Source organism: Tachyglossus aculeatus, chromosome 25 (assembly GCF_015852505.1).
Source record: "Tachyglossus aculeatus isolate mTacAcu1 chromosome 25, mTacAcu1.pri, whole genome shotgun sequence".
Lineage (NCBI taxonomy): Eukaryota > Metazoa > Chordata > Mammalia > Monotremata > Tachyglossidae > Tachyglossus > Tachyglossus aculeatus.
The window spans coordinates 12,161,089-12,183,649 of record NC_052090.1 but is presented as its reverse complement, the minus strand read 5'-3'; the positions used below and the strand labels follow the sequence as shown (position 1 = coordinate 12,183,649).

At 41.1% G+C, this 22,561-nt stretch overlaps 1 protein-coding gene across 2 annotated transcripts in view; it reads left to right on the top strand.

The window, feature by feature from the left end:
* Positions 1-22,561, top strand: part of LOC119945561 (ethanolaminephosphotransferase 1-like) — a 61,363-nt gene that overhangs the window by 22,843 nt on the left and 15,959 nt on the right. For both annotated transcript variants that reach the window (XM_038766753.1, XM_038766754.1), the window contains exons 5-6: positions 5,676-5,944; positions 16,687-16,795. In XM_038766753.1, coding sequence (XP_038622681.1) covers positions 5,676-5,944; positions 16,687-16,795 — 378 coding nt within the window. The remainder of the gene's footprint in view (positions 1-5,675; positions 5,945-16,686; positions 16,796-22,561) is intronic.

Here is a 22,561-nt window from a genome sequence, read left to right as displayed (position 1 = left end):
GCACTGTACTAAGCACTTGGGAAGTACAAATTTTCAACATATAGAGACGGTCCCTACCCAACAACGGGCTCTACCAAGCACAACTTTTAAAATTTACTTTATAGCAAGTTTTCATTTACAGTTTTATCTAACATTTATTAATTGTGCAGATTTCAAATGAATGCATAATGTGAGGGACTCTTGGTCATGGCTTGACTTCTTCAGTTCTTCCTGTGCCCATCACTAGACGTTCATCATCAGTAGAATTCCCATTGAATGTGGACAGAGATCGTTTGTGTGTGTGTGTGTGTGTACTTCCCAAGCGCTTAGTACAGTGCTCTGCACACAGTAAGCGCTCAATAAATACGATTGATTGTAATCAATCATATTTTCTGAGTGCTTACTGTGTGCAAAGCACTGTATTAAATGCTTGGGAGAATGCAATATAACAGAGTTGGTAGACACGTTACCTGACCACAACGCTCTCTATCTGTAGTATATTGCCTTTCCAATCTTTAATTTCCTCCTTTTTCTTTGTCTTGTTGTTTCTCTTGCCTAATAAACCTCACTGTTCAAGGTGGCATTACATTTTTTAGCAGTACCCTGCAGGTAATTGATGAAGATATTGCTGTCAGGGCTCCTTGAACACAAACTAGAGAAAAGCTCTCTTCTAGGAAAAAGAATCTGTTCGATTCCAGCAGAGGACATCTGATTGTTTTCCTCATTCTTTGCTGCAGCAATTCAGAATCTGAACAAGACAGTCTATAAATATCATGCAGGAGAACTTGGACACCGTAGGAAAATTTAGGGGTAAATGCTGCCATCTCTTGGCCTTGCAAATTAGGGCTGCTTCAGAAGAGTACTCCTTAAGGGAAATCAATACCATTTCCTTTGTGCACAATTTTCTAAAGAAATTTGGGCTTTTCCCCCTCCCCAAGGGGGAATTCTTTTATCACTTGAGAGCAAGAGGCCAAAGAAAAATTCAAAACCAGCTTAATGGGTTCAGTGGAGACACTGGAAAAATATTTAGACAAATTCACTTGCAACAAATTCCAACAAGACTACCATTCCAAATAGGTGGGAAAACTTTTTAGCAGTCCACCAAATTTTCTCCAACTCCTCCCATATTTAGGATTGTGATCTCTGATGGTACTGTAAAAGTAGACTAGCTGGAATAATTGGAAGACTTACCGTGCTGGTGCTCAGGGTCATATTTTTTATTTTTCATTAAAATTTTGCCTTTCTGATTCCTTTATTTAGGCCCAGGCTACTTTTCTTTGGATCAAGGAGTGGGTCTTGGCAAATTTGTAGGGTTTGATAACCTTAGTAGTAGTAATGGCATTTATTAAGCACTTATAAAGTGCTTACTTGGTTCAGAGCACTGTACTAAGGACTGGGGAAAATTCCTGACCATCAGGCAACTTGCAATGTAAGGATAAGTGATGAGAAGAGAGAGGGCAACAGACATATAAGGAAAATTGGACATTTTAATGCTTCATTGGAAAGAATTAGCCCCTCAGAACACTATAAAATTTTGTCTTAAATTTCAAACTCATTAGAAAATCTATTTCTATTTTTCTAAGTATTTTAGGTTGCTACTGAGGTTTGCATTCAATTTCTACTAAGTATAATTACATATGGAATTCCCACAACTTAATTCACAAATGTATTTTTAGAGAAATATAAGTGGATCGTTTTCTATTAAAATAATACATTCAGTATTCACATAGCATCATTTATCCAAGCTTGAGGGAGAGTGGGGTTAGGGATGGAGTAATAGCCAGAAGTGTAAATGAATTGGATGAGAAAACTAGACTTCTTGGGATACATGAAAATTCAGTACACTGCCCTGCACACAAAAAGTGGTCAATAAATGCCATTGATTGATTTACTAACAATAAATCTTGGAAGATGTGTAAAATCAGCAGCTGCATCTATCTAGTATGTTCTGTTTGTTACTGTACTGTTCATGTCATGGTACATTTTACTACCAAGAGGGAGTTTATCGTTAGAGAGGCTCTTGGGTAAACAGGAGGATCTGAGACTTCTACTCTAGGGGTTGATTCTTCAATTTCACATGCAGACTTTTAATACCCCAATTCTTCCGTTAGTGGAAATTGGAGTTGTGCAGCTCACAGTCTCCAACGAATTGCAGTTCACATTGTCTGTGACTATTTTGGTACCAGCCTCCCAAAAGATCTAGAATCAGACTAGGTTGCAATGAGATGAAATTCAGAATGATATTTTTATGTACCCCAAGCTGTTCAAAGCTAGACCAAGATTCTTATTTTTAGAATGCTTTGTGCCTATTCTACCTTTTTTTTCCAAGCGATTTTGGGTTGTGTTCCTACCCCTCAAGGAGCCAGTAATTATCACATTCAACTAGGACACTCACGAAGAGGGAAGAAATGGAATGAGGGAAGTATATTTTGGGTGAAGAACCGCTGGACATTATCACCTTTATAGTTGAGAGCACTGGACGGAGTAGTATCCCTCCTTGTCCGTTTCTCCTAACTGTCCGTCTCCCTGATGAACTTTATTTAATGGCATTTTCTCTGCAAATTTCATTGAAATTGGGTTAAAAGGATAGAAATACAGCTCTACAGCCTCCTAAATCAGGCTCTCTGTGCATTAATGTCCCATTCCCCAAATATTATTATGCATGGTTCAATCAATCATATTTATTGAGTGCCTACCGTGTACTAAGCGCTTGGTAGAGTACAATACAGTAGAGTTGGTAGACATGTTCCCTGCCCACAGTGAGGGAAGGGGGAATAAAGGAAGAAAATCCAAATGCAAGGGTGATGCAGAACAGAGGGGAGAAGAGGAAAAATGCTTCTTTAGGGACAGGCGGAGAAGACAAACCACTCAATTTACCAGTAGATGCAAACCTCACCAGGGTGGGTCCTTTTTTGCCAAATCCATTTTTGAACAACTGAAGAAAGTAGAGTCTATGGATATGTTTGGAAAAATACTTATCCTAGTCTGAGCCCTGGGTACTTGGGAGACCAGATTGATTGTATGTCAAGTATTACAGAAGGAGAAATCTCTGTGCCAGTAGTTTTACTTTTGTTTTTATTATCATCAGTAGCAGCATCATCAATAATAATCATCTTGGCACCAGTATGATCCTTGAGTCAGCTTTTCACTGCCCTAAAGCTGCAAACAAGGCTGAAAATATTTCTGTTGGTATGGTATCTGAAGGATGTCATTTTTCAGTTACTTTGCCACTTAGTTGTGAATACTAACTCAGAGGGTAATATTTGTGGACAGTAATATGACCAATAGCCTGATGCAGGTCCAGATGCATTGTTGAAAGGAGCAGATCACCCACCATGGAAAGTGTCAAAGAGCCACAAGCAAACTATGAAATTCTTTTGAAATTATGAAATTCATAAGGTCAAACTTTTAACTCAAAACTAGACTAAGAATGCAGGGGATTTTTGATTCCCAGGTCCTTGAATTTGGGTTCAAAGGGCAAGTAGGGTGATAAATATTCAACTAGGTGTCAGTGGCCTGGGTCTCAATTCCCTGATTTATACCTGGGAAAATCTTCCTTGGGCTTCAGTTTCCCTATGCCTAAAATGGGGCCTGTAATATACTTTTTACAGTTTAAGCTTATGAGGGTACTTTGGGCAGGGAAATATCTGTCTGTTTATTGTTATATTGTATTCTCCCAAGCATATTCTATAGTGCTTTGCACACAGTAAGCACTCAATAAATATGACTGACTGACTGACTTCCTGGGATGGATAACTGTGAAGTCTGGGGTGTAGAATCTTGTTTTAACAATGTTGTTACAGGAAGATTATAACACTACATTCCTGTGTCTAATATAAAGGCATGAACTTTCAGATTTGAGTAGTCCAGTTGTGGTCCCTAATCTCTCTTTTGCCTGGGGCATTGTGGCACAACTGACTGACTAAAGTAATTGCCACCCAATTGAGGCTGAGCTCATCGAAGATTGTCTTTTGGGGTTTCTTGATATTTTTGGGACCTTAAAAGGGGAAAGAGAGCTGGCCATTGGAGATTATGACCACTCAGTAGTTGAGCCACCTGAGGTGGGAGGAAAAGTGTATCAGAGCAGAGAAGTCCAGTGTTTGCAATTGTCTGATTTTGTGTTTGTGCATTAGTGTTTACATTTGATTTTAGTGAACAGTGGAGTTTTGTGTTTTAATTTTGGGGAGCACTGGTAGATAACTCAAAACATCCAAAATAAATGCTGTTCTTGACAGGAGAATCTGTTCTTTAGCCGCCTGAGAATTCACATGAATAAAAGCCCATGAACTTTTTCCTCAACTTGGGGGAGTTGAATTAGATCTGATGCTCCTTGAAGACAGTGACCAATTCATCTCTAATTTTTAATTTAAATGCCTAATTCAAGATTAAGTATCCTGTGAATGCTCAGTGAGGTTTATGGCTTTTTAAAATGGGATTTAAGTCCTTACTATGTTTTCAAGCACTATTTTAAGTGCTGGGATAGTTACAAGTTAATCAAGATCAGACAGTCCCTTTCCCTCAGTACAAGTAGGAAATCCTCCAAATCTTCCTGTGCAAATGTCTAAGTAACCCTTCCTCCCCTGTTTGAAAGTTTCAGATGGGATAAACACATCACCCTCCTTCCTGATTCTGACTGTGGGGTTGGTTTCCTTAAAAGTTCCAGGCAACTACAGATTGTCACAACTAGTGAGGTTTTTTGTATTCTTTGTATTCCTTATTAAAATTGTGAACAAGTCTGTTCAAGAGACTTCCTCAGGATTCCCTCTGTTTTAAGATGTCTTCACTCTTCAAAGTATCATGGTAATGTGAATGAGTCCAAACAGTGTTATGCAACCCTGAGTGGAAGCCAGTAATGCGGCCTTGCAAGTAGTTGAAAAAAACCCAATCAGCCAAGCTTCTACTGCAAGTTAATTTCACACCCTGAACATACAATCCTTAATATGTCCCTTCTCGACTGTAAACTCGCGTGGGCAGGGAATGTGTTTATCAACTCCGTTATATTGTACTCTCCTGAGTGCTTAGTACAGTGTTCTGCAAAGAGTAAGCACTGAGTAAATACGATTGAATGACTGATGTCCTACCTGAGACATGCTCTGGATGAAGGGAAGCATAGCATTTATGTTATTTAAACAAATCCCCAAAAATAATAAGCTTCCTTCTCTAAGGCCCTAAATTTGCTCCTTGAGAGTAAATGAGGCACTTTGGGAGGAGTGTTAAATTTCACTGTGAGCCCAGTGTAGGACAGGGACTGTGTCTTACCTGATTATATTGCAGTGCTTAACACTTTGCACATAGTAAGTGCTTAACAAATACTAGTATTTTTACCATCATCATCCCACTTGGGGACTTCATTACAGTGCTGCAGTCTCTGAGAACATTCTACTGCAAAGAACTAAGCAGTCCTTTAATGAGATGAAAGAATGAATGTCTTTCCCAAGTGCCTAATTTACTACCAAGAGCAACTGAAGACACTAGAAGAATTAGTAAAATAGTGCTTGTGTGAAGTTAACATATTTACTAGTCTGCTAGTACAGTGTGGCAAACATAAACAAGTCTGCACTAATGACCACTTTTAGATTTGGTATCTGCTAGAAAGAAAATGTGTCAATTAGGCAATATTAGAATTCTGTGTGCTTTGACCAGTAAAAGATACCAATATATTTTTGATTTCTTGGTTTCTTCTCTTTCCTTTGTAGATTCTATAGATGGGAAACATGCTCGGAGGACTCAGTCCTGTACCCCTTTAGGAGAGCTATTTGATCATGGGCTGGATAGCTGGGCTACCTCCCTTTTCATTCTCTCTTGGTTCTCTGCATGTGCAAGTCCAGAAGGGACTCCCGGAGTTTCTGTGCACACGATGTATTTGTCGCTGATCATTGTCTTGTTTAACTTCATGTTTTCCCACTGGGAAAAATATAACACTGGAGTTCTCTTTCTCCCTTGGGGATACGATCTAAGTCAAGTGGTAAGAATTCATTTTTTAAATTCTACTCTAAGTTTATTTTTATTCTATTGTTGTTTAAAGAGTTTACATGTAAGAAGACAAATTTGGGCAAAGGCTAATGGTGATCGGAGATGAAATGTTTAGATGTCCAGATGGGATCTATTTGCCTTTCTTATAGAGGGGAAATATTGTAAATCCTAACCTTCAGAGTGACTCTGTAGAAAAAGTTCTTTTCCTTTTGCTGCCCGTGAAATGGACAATTAAAAAAATAAAATAGAGTGACCTTTGGGTTGAGAGAATCACAGAAACTAAAATGAGTGATAAGTATACTTATTTCTTCGTAGCTATGCTATGTTGGTGGTGGATAGGGTCTGCTCTGGGTTAAAAGAGTCAGAGGCCCCGGGTCCTAATCCTGGCTCTGCCAAATCAATCAATCAATCAATCCTATTTATTGAGCGCTTACTGTGTGCAGAGCACTGTACTAAGCGCTTGGGAAGTACAATGGTTGCTGTGTGACTGTGGACAAACCACTTAACATCTCTGTGCTTCAGTTCTCCTGTTCTCCCTCCTACTTAGACTGTGAGACCATGCGGGACAGAGATTGAGTCCAACTTAACTTGTATCTACTCTAATGTTTAGAACAGTGTTTGACACATAATAAGCACTTAACAATTACCTTAAAAAACATTGAAATAAACTAAAATTCACATCTATGAGCTTCTGTTTAGTACTTGCACAGCATTCAGTCTTTGTAGCATTGCAAATGCCGCTGCTGCCAGTAACAGGATTCAGAAAGTTAGTGGCACCTGAGCACTTTCCCCTCTCCTTTCTCCTCCCCCTGCCCCACACTTTGAGCTGAACTACAGTATGAAGTAAACTTTATTTTCATATATGTCAATCAGTTGAACAGTGGTATTTATTGAATGCTTACTGTGTGCAGATCATTGTACTAAGTGCTTGGGAGAGTACAGTACAAAGGACTTTAGATGGGGTCACAGATGTTAAATTATGGAGGGGAAGACAGATGTTAAAATTAATTATGGATATGTACATAAATGCTGTACATAAAGATAGGGCAGGGTGACTATCAAGTGCTTAATGGGTACAGATCCAAGTGCATGGGTGATGCAGAAGGGAGAAGGAGTAGGGGAAATGAGGGCTTAATAAGGGAAGGTTTCTTTTAGGAGATGTGATTTTAATAAAGCCTTGAAGGTGGGAAGAGTGGTGATCTGTCATATATGAAGGGAGACGAAGTTCCAGGCAAGTGGGAGGACATGGACAAGGGGCCATTGGTAAAATGGACGAGATTGAGGTACAGTGTGGGTAGGTTTGCTTTGGAGGAGCAGAGAGTTTGGGCTGGGTTGTAGTCGGAATTCTGCAAGATATGATAGGAGAGGGCAAGCCGATTGAGTGCATTAAAGCCGATGATAAAGAGTTTCTGTTTGCAGAGGTGCTTGGCTAACAATTGGAGGATTTTGAGGAGTGGGGAGACATGGACTGAAGGTTTTCTTGAGAAAAATTATCCGGGCAGCAGACTGAAGTAAGGACAGGAGGCAGGGAGGTTAATGATGAGGCTGATGCAGTAGTCAAGGTGGCTTATAGGTGCTTGGATCAGCATAGTAGGCAGGTTGCATGGAGGGGAAAGGCTAGATTTCAGCAGTGTTGTGAAGGTAGAAACAACAGGATTTGGTCACATGTTGAATATATGCTTTGAATGGAAGAGGTGAATTGAAGATAATTTCAAGATTATGGGCTTTCAAGACAGGGAGGCTAGTAGTTGTTTGTGTGGGAAGATGTGCTGTAACAAGCACTTAGTACAGTGCTTTGAACACAGTAAGTGCTCAGTAAATATTATTGAAAATAAGGAGTTCTTTTCTGGACAGTGTTAAGTTTGAGGTGTTGGTAAGACATCTAAGCAGAGATGTCCTGAAGGGTAGAGGCAATGTAAGACTGCACAGAAGGAGAGAGGGCAGGGCTGGAGATGTAGCTCAATCAATTAATCATATGTATTGAGCATCTTACCAAGCACCTTGGGAAAGTACCATATAACAGATGTGGTAAACACGTTCCCTACCCAAAAGAAGCTTACAGTCTGGAGGGGGAGACAGACAGTAAAATAAATTATGGATACGTACGTAAGTGCTGTGGGGCTGAGGGTGGGGTGAATAAAGGGTAGAAATCCAAGTGCAAGGGTAACACAAAAGGAAGAGGAGGATTTGGGAATCATCCACGTAGAGATGGGAGTTGAGGTCATTTTACAGATGAGGGAACTGAGGTACAGAAAAGTAAAGTGACTTGCTCAAGGTCACAAAGCGGGCAATTGGCAGAGCAAAGATTAGAACCCAGGCCCCTGCTTTTTCCACTAGGCTGTAATGCTTCTCTGAAAATGGAAGAATTATGGCAACATTTCCAGGGGTAGGACTGTGAGCTTAATGGTTAAACTCAGTGTTCATTGGGAGGCAAAGTTGAAATTTTAGGCGGTTTCTTATTAACTACAGAATGGTTTCAGGCATCAGGGGAGGGCACCTGGAAGTACACAGAGAAGGCCAATTTTTTTGCCACTGGGGAGAGGAAAGGAGGGCTAGAAAGTGATACCCCGGTAATGGTTGCCTTCCTCTGTCCTAGATTTTTTTCAGGTAATGTGGATAATGTAGGGGACTGAGATTCCCTCCTCCTTCCACCTGGCCAGAGAAGAAAGGGGTTTGCAAACTCATGGTGGGGGGAATGTCATGAAGCCAAAAAGTTTGGGAACTACTGGGATTTAAGTCATAGTGAATGAGCTGGAGAATGGAGAGCACCTCCCAGAATGGTGATGCTAATGTTAAGAAAAATCAAGTGCACTGAACTCATTCTTTTCCCCTTGGGCAAATCTCTCCATCAAGCCCAAGTCTATGTGATTCTTGTAAAGTGAGATACTCCGCAATCCATGCAGTCTCAGAACACAGCTGCACATTGTTATATAATTTCACAGCTATTTCCCAAGCTTCATCATTCCAGACTCTGTGGCAGAAGCCTAGGAGAGGAGGATTGGCCTCATAAAGAGAGTTTGGATTTGGAACAGGGTTCCTCTTTGCCAGAGGGAGCAATTCACTTTTACCCAGGCTTTGTGATGGAAGGCAGGTAACTACCTTCATATAAGGGGGCTGGATTTCTGGCATTTAAGACCATGAGGAAACCTTGGGGTCATTTACCCCAAAAGAAAATTCTGCAGCCATGTCTGTGTACCATTTGATTTTTCTGTAGTTTAACATGATTATAAATTCCCTGGGGGTAGAGCCCAAATCTCTCATATAACTTCACTGTAATAACTAATCCCCCCCCCCCAACCTTTTCATGGTATTTAAGAGCTTACTATGTGTCAAGCACTGTTCTAAATACCGGGATAGATACAAGATAATCAGATTGGATACAGTCCCTATCCCACATGAGGCTCACAGTCGAAATTGGAGGGAAGATAATTTAATCACCATTTTACAGATGAGGTACCTGAGGCACAGAAAAGTTACATAGCTTGTCCGGGGTCACACAGCAAGCACTTGGCAGAGCTGGAATTAGAACCCAGGTCCTCTGATTCCCAGGCCCACGCTCTTTCCTCTAGGTAGTGCTGCTTTGCCTTCTTAGAAAAGGGTGATGAGCAAAGCAAGGCCCATATAAATAATTGTGGGCAGTGATGATGCCCTTGCCCCAAATGCCACGTCTAAATCTCAGAGGTCTGAATCCACTTGCTGGAAATTCCAGCTTTAATAAGGAGATGACTGGTAGTCACTGGAGATTTAATTGCTTCTCCATTCTAACCATAATTCTTATTAATAGTGGCTGTTTAGGGTGTAACTGACCATGAGGAAAGTTGTTCACCCCTTATACTGATAAATTAGAAAAGATCCTAGATTAATTGGATTTAATTCCAGGTTTAGGAAAGGTATCTTTGATTATATCCCTCTGAATTGTCACCTAAAATGACTTTAAACTGTGGTTCACTTCAAAAAAGATGTTTCACTAAATCGAAGACATTTTTGTGACTTATGCACAAGGTCTTTTGTGACCCAACATCAGAAATAGCAATTCAATTATGTTATGTTTATAATTGGTGTTCTAATTCTCTCATAAGTACAGCCCTGGAAAAATGGGTGCTATTTTTCTGAAGTGTGGTTGATGACAAGGATCAGAGTGCTGCTGAATACATTAACATTTTTACAAATTATTTACTCTCCCTATTCATTAGCAAGAGATAAGATGCTGCTCAAATGCTGTTTCTGCATACCTCCTTGTTCAGAAATATGAGCTTGCATGTGTTAATTGATTACATGTAAAATGATCATAACTGCTTGAAAAAACTAGAGGAATTGTAGGGTCAGATGGCTGTGGTTTAAGCACTGACCCCAGAGGAGGAAAACCAGGGTCAGATTGTATACCAGGACCCTGAAGGAGGGAAGAAGAATGGGATCTGGAGAGGCCACCTAATTGGAGTTGCCAGTAAAGCTACAGGTAAATCCAGCAGTGCTGTAAAGGCTTAAGAAAATTATTTTAGAAACATTTTCTTCTTGTAACCTTCCCCCAGTGCCTCTCTGCCTGCATGACAGTGAAAACTCCACTTTTTGGTCAGTTTGCAGTAATGAAGATAAATGCATTTCAGAAAGCCTAAATAAAGAATTACAGAGATTCAGCACAGTCCCCCATTGACCAGAACCGGGTAGAAAAGCAACACCTTAACTTTAGCCATCAGGATTTTGGGGGGTAAGCTTATTTTTTCAGAATAGAAACTGCCTTAGGTGGAATCAAGGTTGAAAACCTCTTAATGAAAGAAACGAAGCTGCAAGAATTTTGCTTCCAGTAAAAATTCTACAAAATCATCTTAATCCAGCCCATTCAGAAGCCCCAAACAGATGGTTTTACTAGGATGCCTGAGTTCTCAAAGGGCTATTTAGGTGTTTGCAGAAATTGCTTCAGTAAATCAAACCATGCTTTAGGGACCAGAGATAGCTCTGTGCTACACCCCTAAAGAATAAATATTGTATTGATTTTTACCAGAATTGCTGTGGGAGTACCAGAAAAGTAAGAAATAGGAAATGAAAAGATGAGCCTTCTGCAGACTCCATGGTTCACTTCTTTCCCCTTTCCACGTGTTAGACCTTCATTCTGATCCTTTGTCAATCGAAAAGCTTCATTTTAAAGCAAAGAAAAAATATTGCGTATTAGATTCCAATAAATCATTTTCCAAGGAGCAGCAGAAATTAGATAAGATAATTTCTGAAATTGAATGATTCCCAGGATTTGCAGACTGCAGCAAACATCTGGAACTGGATAAAAAGCACCTTAAGCAAATATAAAATGCAGTCTGTGTAGCGTGGCTGAAGCAAAAGTTCTTTCTCCACATTTGCGGTGGAGCCCTACAATTTTGGGAGGACCTGGTTACAATTGCATTGTAAATTTGCCATTCTCTCAAATAGTTGTTTTTCTTTTAATGGCAGGTGCATGCTTACCATGTGCAAAAACACTGTGCTAAGTGCTGGTGCAGATACCAGATAATTAGATCAGACACAGTGCCTGTTCCTCATGTGACTCACAGTCTAGTGTGTGAGACATCTTATTATAATTAATGGCATTTATCCATCAATGGTACTTATTGAGTGCTTGCTGCGTGCAGGGCACTGTACTAAAGGCTTGTGAGGGTACAATACAACAAAGTTGGTAGACCCATTCTATGCCCAAACTTTCTATAAAAAGAAACACTGTTGCAGAGATTACTGTTTCTTATTTGCTGAACTGGGTTTGCCTAGCTTTCAGGGGAATGGATTTCGGCGGTTTTCTGTGGACAGAACAGTGAAAGTTTTTCCACAAAGTGGAACAGGATGGACTTGGCTTTTTTTGCTTTTTTCTCCACAGTAAAGGATACAGAGAAATCTGTGTAGTCATGCTTTGCTTTTATGAATGGAGCCTTAAAAACTACCCAACTCTTTCACCCAGAGGCTATTTCAGAAAATAAATGTACCTAAGAATGGAACCCTCACACAATGGCTCTATTTCATAATTGTCGATTAGACAGAATGTGTATTCTGCATCTTAAACAATCTCAAGTCTCCTACTGCGAAGGACAGAAATTTCCAGTGTCCCAGTGGGAAATGTGCAGTTTACTTTTCTCTTTAATTAGATTGAATGGTGGTTTTAACCCCAACAGGAGAGATAGCTTGTGATCAAAGGAGAGGTCCAGATGTTACAGTAATTGTAAGGGAAGATTAAACCAGAGGCATGCAAGAGGTCAGGCAAGCTCAAGCTAAAGATTTTTTAAAAATCCATGCCCTTGGGACTGTAAATTAATATTCTGAGTCAAGATCAGACTAGTCCATCAAGGTGTCAGAAAAATCCCAGTGGGCTGGTGCCTATGGCGGCTGCATCTGGCTGTAATGGACTCATGGAGACTCCTTTTCTTCCGTCATCTGCTTGCTCTCTCAACTAGCAAAAAATGGCTTTTTGCTTGCTCCTGGCACTGTAGACATCCTCACCCTCCCTTTTAGAAGTTAGGGGTGAGGCCTGACAGAAGCTTTGCTATGACGCTTAGAGGCCTTCTCCAATTAAGCCCTCTTTTCCCCCCCTCCCTCTCCCTTCTGTGTCACTTATGCACCTGGATCTGTACCCTATAGACTCTTGATATTTACCCCACCTTCAGCTCTAAGCACTTAAGTCTATATCCCTAATTTGTTTATATAACTGTCTGTCTTCCTCTCTAGACTGTGAGCTCCTTCAATCAGTCAATCAATGGTATTTATTGGGCACTTACTATGTGCAGATCACTGTACTAAGCACTTGGGAGAGCACAATACAACAGAATTTGCATATATATCCCCTGCTCATAATTAGCTTAAGCCTAGAGGGGGAGAGAGACATTAATATAAACAAGCAGGAATATGTACATCATCCTTGTGGGCAGGAATCATTTCTCTCAACTCCGTTATATTGTAGTCTCCCAAGTACTTACTACAGTGCTCTGCACTGTAAGTGCTCAATAAATACCATTGATTGATTGAACGCTTGCTGTGTATGGACACTGATATGCCCAATCTACTAAAATCTTCAGTCGACTTAAGAGTATCCCAAATACTAGAACTAACACTAATTAGATCCATTTCCCTTGCTTTGGTTGTATCATTAGTGTTTAGTACAGTGCTCTGCACGGTCAGCACTAAATAAATACGATTGAATGAATGAATTCCACTCCTTCCAGTGTTCCCATTGCCCAGTCTAAGACTCCCCCATTTCCCTCAGAATCTAATTGTCTTCTGGTCACCCCACCAAAATGATCATCTAGTCACTGATAACTGAATATTCTGAGGTACACTGGAATCACCCTCTGCCATATTGTGTATTGTGTGAGGGCTCAAAGAATGGTAGATTGACTTCTTCAATGCACCACACCAGTTTTCATCAGATTATTCCCCTTCTGAACAACAGAAGAACAGACTTTCAGTCATTCGACAACCCCCTGCTCCTTTCCCCTCCCACCCTGGGCCCGGCAATCTAGCTACTCTTTCTCTGCCCAAAGGCGTGAGAGTGTGTAGGTCATAAGACTCCCATGAAGCGGCACATTATGTTACCCGCCAAGCCATCCGGCAGTACTGTGCCCCAGAATGAATTGTGACTAGAGCTTTTATAACTGCACTGTAGACAATTGACAGTAATATGAAAATTACCTTGGAATTTATATGAGGCCGTTTAATTTTGGACCCTGCCAACCAGATCAGAGTGATGTGGCTTCACAAACAGGGTCCTTTTGGATACTTATCCTTGCTGAAACAATGATGAAAGTGGAGGGAAAAAAAACCCCTGCCTTTTATTGAGTAATCTTGATTTATGCATTTGCTTCTACTTTTATCCTCTCAGTATTGCTGCCAATTTGAGGCCAACTATCAGGAGAAATTTGGAAAAACCTATGGCAGACTACATCATTTTGGCTCTTTGTCAGTAGTCCTGTGGAAAACTTTTCTACAACAATTTTATGAAGAAAAAGTACTCAGCTATTTCAGGCAGCAGGGCTTGTTTATTCCACTCAGTCCTCATTTAGATCTCATTTCCACTTCACCTATTAGTTATCAATCATGTCTTGTTTCATAAACGCTCCATGTGTATCAAAATGTGCACCAAACTGTTAACTCTGCATTCAGTTCTGTTTTGAGATCATAAATAGTTTCATGTATTTACAGAAACCTTTCAGGGCAGTTTTAAATTACAGGCTTCCTTGTTAGGTTCAGCTCCATTTTAAATCTCTAGATAAAATCATACTTGGCGAGAGGAAAGGAACAGAATTGTGCAGGCATCAAGGATCAGCCTAAACAGCAACCCCTCAGTGCCATTACTGCAGGAGAAGTAAGCTTCAAAGGGAGGAGCTTCCCTGGCAAAATTCCCTGGCGGTGGGAGAATGGTCATTGGATAAACATTGATTGAAACAGGAAGGACAGGAGGGGTATGTCCACTCCAGTTTCAACCAGTGAGCATTTCTCCTTAGGCATCACCTACTTTATCTCTTCCAGAGACATTCTCCACAGAATTTCTTTCTTCTTGGAATATATTTTTCCCAGTCCTGATGCTCCTGGACCCATTGTATCATAAGTAGATAGTACTAAAGACATTGAGTGCTTTCAATTTGTCAGGCACTATACTGGTAGGAAATTGATTCAGGCACCACTGTGGTTATAGGGAGCTCATAGTCTACAAGGGGACAGGACAGATTCATTGGTGAAGAATAATGGTGTAAATTCAGAAAAAAAACAATAGTAGTATCAGAACCTCACTGCTTGGAATGAATAGTCTTCATACTCCTCAGGGCTCCCAGCATGGAGGATTGTGGAAGCACTCAGTTCTTCTCCTCCTACCTTAAGTTGCTGATTTCCTACTACAACCCAGCCCACATATTTCACTCCTTAACGCCAATCTGCTTACTGTACTTTGAACTTTTCTCTCTCAGCGCTGACCCTTTGTCCGTGTCCTCCCTCTGGCCTGAAACTTCCTCCCTTTACATATAGCAGTCCACTACTCTCCGCACCTTCAAGGCCTTTCTAAAGTCACACTCCTTAAAGAGTCCATCCCTGAATAAGCCCTCATTTTCCCTGGTCCGTCTTCCTCTTGCATTGCCTATGCATTTGGCTCTGTTCCCATTAAGTCCTTGATGTTCACTCAACCCCACAGCACTTATGTAAATATCTGTAAATTATTTTTGATGTCCGTCTCCACCGATATACTGTAAGCTCCTTGTGGGTGAGGAGTGTGTTTATCAACACTGTTATATTGTTCCTTCATTGTTATATTGTTGAGCATTATATAATGCTCAGTACAGTACTCTGCCCACAGTAAGCGCTCATTAAATACCATTGATTGATTGTCAGGTACTGTATTAGGGGATTGGAGTTGTGTGAGGAACTGGGGGTCAAGCAGGGGCGCCTAGCAGGGATCCAGAATTTGTGGCGTCTGCAGAGACCGGATCCCAGGAGATAGAGATCTGAGTCAGGTGGAGAGCTGCAAAAGACCGGGCCAGCCAGAGGTTTGGGCCCTGATCTAGTGTCTCATCACCTGAAGGAGAATACGGTAGCAGGAATGAGGAGAGCTGAGCACACAGTGGTGGAGGGGAATGAAATTGGGGTGCATAGGGTCACAGATGTCCCAAGGAATAACAGAAGGGAAGGTATGAGGTGGGAGGGGTAGAAGGGAGTGTACAGTGTACTTCGAGTGCCTGAAAGGCTCAGTTCTTCCATCAGTCATCATGTCAGCATGTCATGTCAGCAGCGTAAGGGAAATCATATCGCACAGTATAGTGGTTCACAATACACTCCCATTTACAAGATGGCCTGCTCTGTGACATTAGACAAATGACCTAACTTCTCTGTGTGACTCAGTTTCTTCATCTGTTAAATGGAGATTCAATACCTGTTTGCCTTCCCTCCTAAATTCTGATTACTTTATCTGCCCCAGAGCTTAGCACAGTGCTTGGCACATAGCAAGGGCTTAAGAAATACCACGATTACTGAAAATATAAAATACAAGTCTTGAGATACAGTTGTATACTTAAGTCCTGGGGGAGGGTGTAAATGCATGTTTAAAGTTTTAGAAGTGGGTTCATGTGACTTGGGGTATCGGAAGTTAATTAGGGAAGACTTGTCGGGGGATGTCCGAGTTTATTCTGACACAGCACTGAGCTGGATTCAGACAGATCTGTGTTGTCAGAAGAACATTCCTTAAAGCTGCCCTTGTGTTCTAGCCAAACTCGTAGAGAAGACAAGTGCAAGCCGGCAGAGTTAAGGATAGTTATAATCTGTTGAATTTGAAGATTTGGTTCTAGTAATGGTGCTCAATATGAATGCATTTTCCAAGGGTGAATGAAAAGATGAATGAGGGACCAAAATCCTCCTGTGCACTGTGTGTGCATCAGTATTGGCCTTTGGTTTGTGGTTGTAGCCATCCCCCACAGAGCCTAACATCATTGTAACCCAGCCATACCACTATGCTCCGGTTTCTTCCAAGCAAATCTCATCCAATTCTCTGTTTTGGAGGTTGCATTTCAGTCAGTCAGTCAATCAGTCTTTCTGCTAATACTGGAAACCAGAATACTTCAAAGTTGAGTTGTATATGAAAAATAGAAGGATGTCAGTGAGAATAATGACAACATTTTTCTCAGTTTCTCAAATTAAAGAATGTTTGTTGGGATAATGATTTATCTAGTTTTAAGGTTGTATTTAGTAATGACCAAAAAAAAAATCAGTTTTACTTTTTTTCTACAGGCGCTGGTAGCAGCATATGTGCTGACTGCTTCAGTTGGTGTTGAAATATGGTATAGGCCTTTGGTGTTCGGTTATTACATCACAGCTGTACTAATGACCTTGATTATAGGTAAGTTCTCTGACTGAAATGTGTTCTATTTTTTCACCATGTATTTTTGTACTGTTCCGAAGATTGTTTTTGACTTGGCTTTTCACTTAGGAGTTGATTTTTAAGATAGTGCTGATAGGATTTTTAGAATAGTTAAAGATTGATCATGATGTGATTGACATGAAAACTGTTTTCATAACTGTCTTTATCTGATATACCTGACTCATGAGGAAAGACTTCAGGACCTGGGATTATTTAGTCTGACTGATGGAAGATAATAATACTAGTTAAGCATTTATGAGAACTGTGCTAAGCACTGAAGTGGGTATAAATAATCAGTTCAATCTGAGGAAGAGAAGGATGAAAAGAGACTTACTGATGGTTTTCAAATATAAAGAGAGGTTTGGGTCATCTTCATTTATGCTGTTCCTAGACTGGGCTAGTCTCCAGAGGTTGGAGCTGGAAAGTCCTTGACCTGCTCCTCTGCCCTACCTTATATGGTACTACCAAATTTGATTTTTCTCCATATTTAAGAAGTGTCTTGGTTCCCCTTCCCTCTTTACAAAAAGGCATCTATTCCAAGCTTTTTTCAAAGTCCCTAAGAACACAAGTTGTAAAATGTTATGGCCCCTGGAGACCCTCAATAAAGTGGAGCATCACTATTTTTTATTAGGCAGGCAGTTTTTTATTTTTACATAGGGGCATCATTACTAAAGAATCCCTTGAACCACAAAATGTCACTGCAGTTGGAAAAAGATAAGAGTGTTTTCAGTAGGTTAGAAGTACAAGATTTTAATACCCACGCTGCCTGGGTGAACATTTTAATACCCATGCTGCCAGGATGAAATTGGCCAGGAAGCACAGAAATTTTTATTAAGAAATACATGTCAATCCTCTCTGCTTTGACTGCAGAACATTCACTTTATTTTATCTTTTGAATGTGTGGCCTTTTTTAATGTTTCTTGGAAAAAAATAGTCATGCATCTAACAGAGAGGCCCACAACAAAGAGCCAAAGTCATGAGAGACTTAAAAAGCCCCATTTATTGTGAAAGTAATGACCTTCCCTTTACTTGACAAGCCCTTAACTCACACTCCTTAACGTATTAAGAAGATTTGTGAAGGAGAGTTTTGTTAAAGCAGCAAGTTCCCAGGAGCAAGCTTCTGGCCCCTTATCACCCTCTCCAAAACAACCTCATTACAAAAGCTTGCTCTAGATCAGTTAAGGCCAACAAGGCTGAGTTTGTGAGTAACATATGCTAACCATTTTAATGCGACAGCATTGATATTTGCAAGTAAAGAGTGCCCATTCTCTTTATTTCTAATCGGGACAAGTTAAATGAAGAGAATGAGCTGGTAAATGTGAACAGTGTAATAACTGATCTAGAAAAATGAGAGCTAAAATCTTCACTTTCCCTCAGAAGCAGAAGTTTTGACCTAAGTTATTCAGTCATTCAATCATATTGAGCGCTTACTGTGTGCAGAGCACTATACTAAGGGCTTGGGAAGTACAAGTTGGCAACATATAGAGACGGTCCCTACCCAACAGTGGACTCACAGTCTAGAAGGGGGAGACAGACAACAAAACAAAACATATTAACAAAATAAAATAAATAGAATAGTAAATATGTACAAGTAAAATAGAGTAATAAATATGTACAAACATATATACAGGTGCTGTGGGGAGGGGAAGGAGGGGGAGAGGAAGGAGGGGGCTCAGTCTGGGAAGGCCTCCTGGAGGAGGTGAGCTCTCAGTAGGGCTTTGAAGGGAGGAAGAGAGCTAGCTTGGTGGATTGCGGGGGGAGGGCATTCCAGGCCATGAGGAAGACGTTGGCCGGGGGTCGACGGCGGGACAGGCGAGAACGAGGCACAATGAGGAGGTTAGCGGCAGAGGAGTGGAGGATGCGGGCAAGTTATGAAGATAATTTCCTTAAATCCAGTTGGTATATTTAAGCACATAACCAATGAGTCATTTGAAATGGCTTCTTTGCTGTTGTGAACAATATACTAAGGAACTCACTCTTCTTAAATTCAGGCATTTTGTTTTAGATATAAGTTTAAATTAAAAACAGTATCGAAGCTGAGTGAACATATGGATTAGGCCATAAATTACAGAATTTACCGTCTCAACACCCCACCTAGACAATTCTGATCAATAATCCACTGTCATTTAATGGCTTCTTAGTAAGCAAGCATGCCTTTCATTCAAAGTAGGACCCTCCACAAATATAGAGTCTTCACATATCGTGGTGTCCATTTCCCCACTGTCCTCTCCATAGCCCCCTTTCTAGCAAAATCTATTTGTACCTCCCACCTCAGCCTTGCTTTCCTGCAGTCTCTGACTCATTCTCCAGGCCCCAATCTCCCCTTTCTTCCCGAGCCTTGGACAGTCTCATTTGCTTCATTCTCCCTTTACCTCTCACAATTCCTAGAGTTCCCTTCCCAAGGCATTTCTGGCCATTGCCTCCATTTATTCAATCCTGGGTTCTGCTTGCCTAGCTTAGCCCTGCTCTCCAGCACTACTAGCAGCCCTGGAGGGGTTGAGCTTCTGCCAAGCCTGACTGGTCCTGAGGTGTCTAATGCCATGCCCTAGGTCAGTCAGTACCTTCTGATGCCTCCACTGGCATTACTTTCCCCTCACTCCCGAAAGTGCCGGAGTTAAGCTACCCATTGACATGCCCACTCAGTGCCCTGTAACTGGGAGACACATTAAGCAATAAGTTTTGGGAGCAAGACACACTTATGTCTTCCAAGTATTCTGAAAGGCAGCAACACATAGTTCAAAGCTGATATCTGGGTCACCTACCCTTTGGTGAGTTGCATGACGTGAGTTGCTTATCTCATTCCTAGTAAACAGTTGTTCAGACTCCATCCAAAAAATTTAGCATGATAAAAGGACTGAGTTACGAGTACCATTCCCACACTTCATTCTGGTTTCTCAGGGAAGCTCTGAAACAGTCACGCTGCCCATAGTGACAGTTTTCAACTCTGCAATTGAAGAAGGTTTTAGGTTGATCGACTGAAGCGGAGGTGAGGGAGAGGTTGACAGAAAAAGAGAGAGGAAAAAGGGAACAGAAATGAAACAAAATGAAATGTAGGGAGCGGTGCTGGCTCAGTGAAGAAATGGGGCTGGGTTGCAGTCTGTTGCTTTGCCTTTTGAACCTAAAGGTTTTCTTCCCTACTTGAAGAAAGGCTAAGAATGGTTTTGGAGAAACATCGCGCTCAAATGCCAAGTGCCACATTTCTCTACAGTACATGATAGAAGGCTTTAATTTGCTTCTTCTAAGTGCTTACTTTTCTTTTACCAAAAATCACTGTCAGCCACAAGCATTTATTCAACACCCACAGGGTGTGTAACATTTTAGCATTAGATTGCTACTTTTCATTTGGTTTGTGCCAAATCTGCTTTGGTGGGAAAGTAAGTAGTTTTTTACTTCTGATAGACCCATGCTATTTTTCTGCAAGAAATGAAAGCAAAGTCATTTGTGAACACTCGTTCTTCCCTTATGATTTTAACCCTTTTCCCAGTCCCCACCTTGAAAGCTTGTTTTGGGGTCAGGAGGGTTGGGCTGATCCCACCCAGGCTCTTTTAGTCCTAATCCCAGATGAACTGAGGGACAGGCTGCAGAATCACACCAGCCATCCCCCGTGTATTTTCTGCAGCCCTAAAGAGGAGCAGCAGCACAGTCTAGAGAACCTGGGTTCTAATTCCGGCTCTGCCATTTGCCTGCTCTGTGACCTTGGGCAGGTCACTTAACTTCTTGGTGCCTCCGTTTCCTCATCTGTAAAATGGGGATTAAATAATTGTCCTCTTCCTATTGAGACTATGAATCCCATGAGGGACAGGGACTGTGTCTGAACTGATTAACTTGTATCTACCTCAGCGCCGAGGGCAATGTTTGACATGTAGTAAGTGCTTAACAAATGTAATAATAATAATAATGGTAATAATAATAACACAATATGAGGGATAAGGCAACCTTCCCTCGCTTCTCATTCCATTGTTTCATTATTGAAAAAGGACAAATTGGCCACTGGAAAAAGAGAACTCACGAAATGTCAACCTTATGCAGCAGGAGGAGTTGGGGTTGGGCCATGGGGCTGTTTAGGGTTGATTCAATCATTATTTTTTTTTTTTATGGTATTTGTTAAGCACTTACTGTGTGTCAAACATTGTTTTTGTGCACATACTGTGTGCAGTGCACTATACCAAGCACTTGGGAGAATACAGTGCAACAGAGGTGGTAGTCACATACCCTGCCCACAACGAGCTCGTATGACCAGGAAAGGTGGAGTGCTTCTGTGCTCCAGAACCACGCTTCCACAAGTCTGCACTTCTTTTGGTTTCCTCACGTGTATCCAGACCCCATCGGAGCATGCCAGTCTCTGAAGGTTGGGGTCCCCACCCTAACTTTGTCCACTGTCTGGGTCAGCATTCCATGGACCACTGTTAACTACAGCGATGATTTGTCATGAAACTGAGGATACTTGCCTTCTACATTCTTCACAGAGGCGTTGGAAAAGATAACAAATTACTGGGTTAGCTGCCAGAGAGCGAGAGCACTACTCCTTAACTATGGGTTAGGCACTTTGTGGGATATTAACTCTTTGCGTAGAGGAATACTTTTGTGACCTATAAAGGAGGTGGAAGTTGTCATCTCCATTTTACCATAAGAAAAGAAAACCGGGGCGAGAGGCTGCCCTCTCTAGGGTACCATTAGTGGCTGAAAAGTATTGACACCTTTAGATGATGATGATGATGGTATTTGTTAAGCACTTACTATGTGCCATGCACTGTTCTAAGAGCTGGGGTAGATACAAGATAATCAGGTTGGATGCAGTCCCTGACCCACATAGGGTTTACAGTCATAATCCCCATTTTACAGATGAGGGAACTGAGGCCCAGAGGAGTGAGGTGAACCTAACCACTCCCAAAAGTAGGGGATAGTTGCACTAGACAGATCTTGTCCCAGGCTTTTACAGGGCTCTAGCATATTTGGGAACGAGGCATGTTATCAATTCAAAATATTAATTCTATTTTTGTGACTTAGGTTGAACTGGTGTTGTTATTACAATCTACAAATTACAACGGTTACATTTTTTAATGGTATTTGTTAAGAGCTTACTGTGTGTCAAGCACTGTTTTAAGTGGCAGAGTAGACACAAGTTTATCAGGTTGGACACAGACCCCGTCTCACGTGAAACTCACAGTCTTGGAGGGAGGAGGATTTAATTTGTATTTGTTAGTGAGGTAATCTCTAGGTTATGACAGGTAGTCAGAAATTCCACTTTCTGAAATAAGGCAGTGTATAATGAATCCCCAATTCCTTAAGATGGGGAACCCCTTAAGGAATAATTAGCTTTACTTTGATGTGTTTCAGTTCCACATTATTATTAATTCTTTCTGTTAAGCATCCTCCAGGAGGCCTTCCCAGACTGAGCCCATTCCTTCCTCTCCCTCTCGTCCCTCTCTCCATCCCCCCCATCTTACCTCCTTCCCTTCCCCAAAGCACCTGTCTATATGTATATACGTTTGTACGTATTTATTACTCTATTTTACTTGTACATATCTATTCTATTTATTTTATTTTGTTAGTATGTTTGGTTTTGTTCTCTGTCTCCCCCTTTTAGACTGTGAGCCCACTGTTGGGTAGGGCCTGTCTCTATGTGTTGCCAACTTGTACTTCCCAAGTGCTTAGTACAGTGCTCTGCACACAGTAAGCGCTCAATTAATACGATTGATTGATTGGTATAGTGTAGTGCACCAAGAGGATACTTGGTAAACGCCG